The sequence below is a fragment of the Calypte anna genome, chromosome 2 (assembly GCF_003957555.1).
Source record: "Calypte anna isolate BGI_N300 chromosome 2, bCalAnn1_v1.p, whole genome shotgun sequence".
In the NCBI taxonomy this organism is placed as follows: domain Eukaryota; kingdom Metazoa; phylum Chordata; class Aves; order Apodiformes; family Trochilidae; genus Calypte; species Calypte anna.
In genome coordinates, this window is record NC_044245.1 from 29,821,815 (window position 1) to 29,828,817 (window position 7,003).

At 41.2% G+C, this 7,003-nt stretch overlaps 1 protein-coding gene across 1 annotated transcript; it reads right to left on the minus strand.

The window, feature by feature from the left end:
• Window positions 1–219: 219 nt before the first annotated feature.
• Window positions 220–6,122, minus strand: AGR2 (anterior gradient 2, protein disulphide isomerase family member). The gene is made up of 8 exons (XM_030445264.1): window positions 6,085–6,122; window positions 4,218–4,355; window positions 3,767–3,830; window positions 3,562–3,614; window positions 2,551–2,624; window positions 2,129–2,192; window positions 1,146–1,229; window positions 220–545 (listed from the first exon to the last, which is right to left on the minus strand). The coding sequence occupies exons 2-8, from the start codon at window positions 4,345–4,347 to the stop codon at window positions 496–498; spliced, it is 519 nt and encodes a 172-aa protein (XP_030301124.1). The 5' UTR covers window positions 4,348–4,355; window positions 6,085–6,122; the 3' UTR covers window positions 220–495.
• Between the last annotated feature and the right edge of the window lie 881 nt (window positions 6,123–7,003).

The window sequence follows — 7,003 nt, forward strand, 5'->3', positions numbered from 1 at the left end:
ACTCTTACCCATCAAGTTGTCTCCCCCATCCCTCTGGAGGGAAGTGAGCAAGCAGCTGTGTGGGATGGAGCTGCTGGCTGGTGTTAACCCATGGTATTCCTTTTTCTTCCGAAGTGCTTAGATGTAAAACTGCAAGCTATGGCCTCAAGTGACACAGTGATTTTGCTCTTTCTAATAATGATAGATGATAATAAGAAAAAAATAACACAGCAATATTTTGTATGTAAACACATGACATGGATTTATTTTTTAAAAAAATCATTTTTACAGTTGAATCATACAGTATTCTTCTGTACGCCTTAAATTAAAAGCTTCCAGCATTTTAAAAACGCTGCCCAGTACAAAAGTGCTAATGTAAAACTGTAGTGTTTATACATATAAACAAGCACTACATATCACTAAATATCACTCTAAATAATCTCTTCCCTTCTTTCAATGAGTGGAGAAGAGATAGAAGATCAGACTTAATTGTATTCCAGGGCTTTCTTCTTCCCCTTACAGTTCAGTCTTCAGAAGCTTCAGCGCTTTCTGCATATTTGAATACACTAGAAATGAAATATTAATACATGTTATTTTTGCTGCAACTTCCTCCTCCACTACAACTGCTGCAGAGAAAATGTCCTTATTATCAAAGCTTTTGCTTGTGTCTATTGCTACACAGAGTCTGATGCACTGGGCTCTTCCAAGAATTTTGCAAACATCATCTGTTTAACTTTGTCCATTTGTTTGAAGGCCCATCTATTAATGAAAACACATAGGTGGGAGCTGCACAGCAGTCGGGGAGGGCTCTATCAGACAGCCATTCCCTGCTCCTAGGAGGATACTGACCTAGTCCAGCAGCGCTTGTGTGCTAGAGTTCTCACCATCACTTACACTGAATACTGCTGAATTATGCAAGTTCCCACTGACGTAAGCTTTCTTATAAAACAGATGGGTGTTTAAGGCTCCAGGGCTTTGCCATCATTCTCTTCACCTCACTGAGTCTAAGTCTAGCATCCCATTTCATTTTAGTCCTGGTGAACTGAACTGCCTTTCAGCAAGTGCTGATTGTGAGAGTCTGTAATGCCTGCTGTTACTCTTTGCTTCATGAAAAAAATGTAACTGCTCTCAGAATATTCTGGAATATTTTAGAATGCACTACTTACACAATGAAATGTCAGAGGGCTCATATGCATAGAGACGGTTTGAGTATCTTCCAGTAATATCTGCTCTCACAGTCAGGGAAGGATCTGGAAAAAAGGTAGAGAAGCTGTAGAGGACAGGACTAACCTTCAAGCAGAAGGAAATAACCCTTGCTGCACTTCTGCTTGCTTCCTAAATGTTTCTGTAAGACAAGTTTCTGCTTTTACCAGAACCCAACAGATTGCTCTACACAGTTCCTGACATTCCATTTCTAAGGGTTGTGTTTGCTGGTTTATTACGAAGAGGATAGGTTTAATTCTGATCACTGCTGATCAGCCATAAACTCCTTGCCACTACATAGTACCTGAATTAACCATACAAGCTGAGGCTGCTTTCAGGTTACATATAATGTTAAAAAAAGGAATAATAAAGAAAGAGATAATATGGTAGCTGCTTTGGTCAATATGACCTGAATTTATCATGTTATGTGTTAATGATACATGTGTCCAGTAGATACAGTTATCTGTTCTGGGAGAAAGAATACCTGGATGTATGCGTGGTCACCACAAATGTTTACAGGGAGCTTGTGCATGTTGGTGGAGCACAGAGCTGAGTACTGAGCTTTCAAAATCAGCCCCTGTGGCATCCAGGGTCATTGCTGTTCCTGTCATGCCTGAGACTGTCTTACAAACAGAATTCTGATAGGTGTGCAGTATTTCTAGAGATAGGAGGGTGAGCAGAGCTGAGTCAGTGCCCGCCCATTCCAGTGACTGTGGGATTATGTCATTTCAATGACACAATGGAAGAAATCACATCATTCATGGAATCAATGACCTCTGGAGCTAATGCCCTGTGTGGGGTTGCTTTGAAATTTCACCCAACCAAACCAACTAGAAATCTGGTATTTCTCATGGAATAAATTCCTGTTAATAAGCCCGAAAATTTGAGATGCACAGCACCTCAGGGGCTTTAGTCTGAGGTCAGCTTTGATGCTTGAGGTACTCACCAATGAACAAAATCCGAGGGACATACTGGCCATCAGGTGAAAGATTCTTGTCTGTGGTTTCATACTTAAAGAAAACAGATAAAGTCAAGATTGCAGGAGGGCATGCTACATAAGTTTTTTTTCTTTGTTCTTTGTATTATGAAATAGATCCTAAATAATACATTTTGTTTGGGATGCAGTCTTTTAAAAAAGCTGGAGCTGCAAACTGGTAACAACAGTGTTGTTAACTTTAAATTCCCTCATATTTTGAGGTTATGATAGCTACTGATGGAAGAGACTTACTATTAAATCTGTTATGCTTCAGCACTAGCCATTTCTCTTAGTGAACCCTGGCTATTAAGCTGACTAGTTATAGCTAGAGAAACCATAAATAAAAATAGAATTTTATTGCTTTCACTGAATGAAGTGTAACAGAAACTTACCACAAGGTTCAGGAGAATGAATTTTTCAGCCAACTTCTGTATCTCTTTATGTTCAGCAAAGACTTTCTTGAGGGCTAAGAGTGGAAACGTAAAGGGAATGGAGTTTAGAATCAAAATGAGAACTCCCAGTTTACAGTTACAGCAAATGAAGATTTTAAGTTTGTTCCACTAAAAGCTGATCAACTTGTTTATATTCTGTGATAAAGCATTAGTATTATGGTACAAAATACTCCTTCCTTTATAGAATGCAGCACTCTCTTGAATTTGTCTGCTTAAGTTGGAATTTGGGCATTTGACCCTCTATTCCTCATGCAATGTCTGGCTCCAGTTCTTACAGGACTGATGCTATAGTACACAGGACTTTGGCCTAAAACTTTTGAAAGGATTTTACTGCTTTCATACAGATCCTTCCAGAATCACTGGAGCTATGGATGGATACAAGGGTCTTCCATTTGGATTGACCTGCAGGAAGAAGGCCCTCAGGTAAATTTAGAAGCACTGGGAAAAAAACCAGTGCCAGTTACCAAAAATTCTGCAAGAGCTCAGTTTTAGCCTAGTTTGATTTAGTGCCTGACTAGATTCAGACTCAGTCATCAATGATACTGAGAGGTGAATACATCCTTTCCAATAAATTAGTGTTTCTTACTAGTCCTGGTCTTGCTGGTGGTTTTGGTTGATGGTGATGTGAACCAAAATCAGGTTTGCTGCAGGCCAGAATCTGCTGACCTGTGCTTATTTCTGTATCTATCCTATACCATGTAACGCAGAATTACCATTTTTTATTTATTTTATATTCTGAAAAATACCTGTGACTGCAACTCGAAGGACACTCAAGCATATAGACATGCTTGTGTAAGTTAGCTTTTCACTAAAACTTATGCAGCGAGCAGAGTGATGACTCTTTTAAAATTACTTTTTAAATTTTAATTTTGCTGAAGGTATACAGATATATATATGTATATCTTTTAAATTTTTAATTCCATACTTATTTTCAGCGCAAAGGGGATCTACCTTGGCTGTGGGGACACTCCTCCAAGTGATGGATAATCATCAGGGGTCTGTTGCTGGTAAAGAAAAATCCTCGTTAGCGACGAGGTGGTGGTGGAGGGTGGGGGTGGTAGGGGGTGGGAGGAAGAGGGGGCAGCGCCAGGGGGCGTCAGGGCGCCAGGGGGGGCGGTGTTTGGCGCGGAAGGGTGCGCGGAGCGGGGCGCGGTACCTGTGCTTGGCGCGGAAGAGCGCTTCCTCGTAAGTCTGTGTCCAGATGAGCTGATCTCCCCAGCCTGAGGGGCAAGGACGGGCGGAGCTTTATAAGAGGGGACGGCCGGGGGGAATGGGGGGGAAGGGGGTGTCTGCGCCCTGTCCCCTGCCGGGAAGGGCTTTGAACAGCTGTGCTGTCAGAGGGCTTTAAACATCAGGAGTAAAAAGGGAGGAGGGGGGTGCTAGGACATACTAGAAAAATGTATTTATTGGAATGTATTGAAAGAAATTAATTAAGAAAATTTAAAATTAATTCAATAATTTCAAGGATTAATTTTTCATCATGGGAATCAAAACTTTTAACAGGTCACGCTTTTTTTCTTTTGAAATTTGTTTTGTTTTGGTGTAGGTGTTTTTTTGTTTGGTTGGTTGTTTTTTTGGGGGGGTTTATTGTTTGTTTCTTCTTTTACCTCTGGAGAGTGTCTGAGGCAGTTTTGGTTTAGCAGTAGTCTCCTTTGTGTCCTTCTTGCCCACATCCTTTGCCAGAGCACAGGAGATGGCAATGAGCAGCAGGAACACGGACATGTAACTCTTCTCCATGGCTGTTCCTGGAACAAGAGGAGAGAACCTGATTGTTGCTGTCCTTCCTTGCAGGCTGGAGCAGGTTTTGTGGCAGGCAACAGATAAGGAAGGGGAGAGCAGCAGGTCAAGTCAAAAGCATGCAGCAGGGTGAGTCAGGGCTGAAACAAACTGCTCCAGGATGGGGCCTAGGCCTGGGGGAACCTTGAGGAACTCTGAGGTTTGATTAGTAAATTGCCATGAAGAACCTGGCTGCTTTCTACTACCCTGTTCATACCTCTGGGCTGTGGTCCTTTTAAGATGTTCACCCATGTGTTAGTTTCTCTCTGTTCTTTTCACATACATTGAATTTGCTCAGTACAGCGACTGAGTTTTGGCAATTCCACAAGTATTTTCAAATTCCCAGTTACACATCGATCTCCCATTGTTACAGTAACCAAGCACTTCAGCAGCTCACCCCCTGAAATACTGATTTCTCTCAGCTCTTCCTCCATTCTGCACCAAGAGCAATTCAAATGGAGAGTCAAAATGTTAAATTAGGCTATACATTGCCATAGGCACAGCCTCATGCTGTTGTTGACACTTTTGATCCTTGTCTTCCCACTTCAGTGTATAATCTAAAGATAAAACAGCAGAATCTGTAATAAAAAAGAGTGGGCAGGAGTTGCTGCGTGGAACAGTGAGAGCTGAAATGCAGTTTGCCACCCAAAGCCACCCAAAGCAGAAGGATTTCCCTGAGGACATGTCTGATGGGAAGCTCCTCAGTGTTTCAGCTGGGATGCTTCTTTGAAGGAGTAAAACACTTCATCAGCATGACCCTATGTTTTCTCAGTAAATTTCTTCCTAGAACCTAGAACACCAGGGTAAGGGGGAACAGTAAGAATACCTAAGATATTCCAAAAGCAGCAACTGGAAAATCAAAAGATTAAGGCAAAAATTAAAAGGCTGATAGTTTATAAAATTCAGACAATGAAAATGAAAGTCCAGGGAAATAATAGGCTTTTTTTCTGGGTAGGAACTGTAGGAGGAGTCATTCACTGGGTTTCCACTAGTGATACAGTGCTCTTTCCTACTGGGATGTCCAATAGACCTCAGAAACCCAGAATCACTGTTTCTAGGGCATGAAATATGACTTTTGCAGAAGACTGTCTTTCCATAACATTTAATTAAAGCAAGTGGATTTTCAAGGTTGCAGCAAGAGTTGTTTTGGCGAGAGGTGTATAGAGGAAATAATGCTTCTTTATTGGAAAATAAACCCCAAACAAACCAACCAGAACACCCCAACAACCCCCCCCCCAAAAAAAAAGGAAAAAAACCCAAACCAACAAACACAGAAAAACACACACTCCCCCCCCCCCCCAAACAAAAACCAGAACAAAAAACCACAACAATCCAAAAGAGAAAGAAGGTATGGTACACCCAGGAAATCAAAGACCAGGTACATTTTATGCTGTTGCTGATGCAGAATGTAGAAAGAAAGGACAGAGAAACGTTAAACCTTCTCTTAAAAACTTTGCCTCTGGAAGACTATGTGCCCTTTTGCTAGGTTTTCCACCCTCCCCCTTGAAAATGACCTCTCCTCTCCTGTCTCTTCCAACCTGAAAAGCCAACATTTCTCTACACAGTTTTCTTCATAGCAAGCTGTGTAGAGCTGTGCCTGTGGTGCTGCTTTTCTTTCCATTGATCAGCTGCCCCAGGTAACATGGGCTCACAGCTCTCCCAGGTAGTTTCTAAAGCAGTGAGTGTGCTGTGCCTTACCTTGTTTACTTTCCCAGATGCCTGCCAGGGTGCGAAGGTGTTCCCAGTTACAGTGTGAATGCTGCTGTTCCTACTGCCTATTTATGCACCCTCACACACCCCAACTCCACCCACAAGCTTTCAATTTGAATACTACCTCCAAAGAGCTAAACTTTCCAGTTTTTTTCCCCACCGAAACATTCAGGGTAAATTTTGTAGTTCAATAAGTTTACAGTTTCATGTCAGATGCTGTATCTAAAGCTCAGAAATATTTCTTAAGACCTTTGGGACATTTCTTAAAAGGTGGTTTTAAAAGGCTGGCAAAGATCCAAGTCCAGGTAAGCTTAAGTCGAGAGTCCTGATTTGCCTGAAGAGTGATTTGTCTTTTTTTGATTGGCTGGAAAATCAATATGAGTTGCTGTTCTTTTAGTCCTCTGAAAAAGTTAAATTGATGACTCAGAACTTTAGATTTTAATTAGATAATTAACTATGCACAGTATACAGGTGTGTGTATGGATGCATGTACAACAACACACTCTAATATAAGCTAAAAGCAAGTTTGCAAAAATCTCCACAAAGATCTTCTTGGAAGCTATAGCAATAACCTGTGGTCATAAGCGGAGGTCTAAATAAACTTATAATTCAAATTCCATGTTTAATCAGATGTGTTGACATTTCTTTTTAACTACAATGTAAAAATCAACCATTTTATGTTTCAGATGCATGTATAATACAGTGCAACACTTGGAAAAACGAGATGTTTTAGGGGGCTGGAAGGCCATCCCTACTGTTGTACTGACAGTGGATGGTCCTTCCTCGAACTGCAATGCAATACTGTCTTCAGCAATCTATGCTGAAACTACAGTATTTTCTGCCTGATGCATGCCTCATATACTTCAGAGAGATTAGGATCACATGTTCATGGGCAGTGAATACAACC

Excerpts from the sequence above, each read along its gene's own strand:
- AGR2 (XM_030445264.1), bottom strand. The coding sequence starts at position 4,347 with ATGGAGAAGAGTTACATGTCCGTGTTCCTGCTGCTCATTGCCATCTCC. Across the intron at positions 3,615-3,766 it reads CTCTTCCGCGCCAAGCACAG|CAACAGACCCCTGATGATTA; the intron begins GTACCGCGCCCC and ends TTTCTTTACCAG. Across the intron at positions 1,230-2,128 it reads CCCTCGGATTTTGTTCATTG|ATCCTTCCCTGACTGTGAGA; the intron begins GTGAGTACCTCA and ends CCTTTTTTCCAG.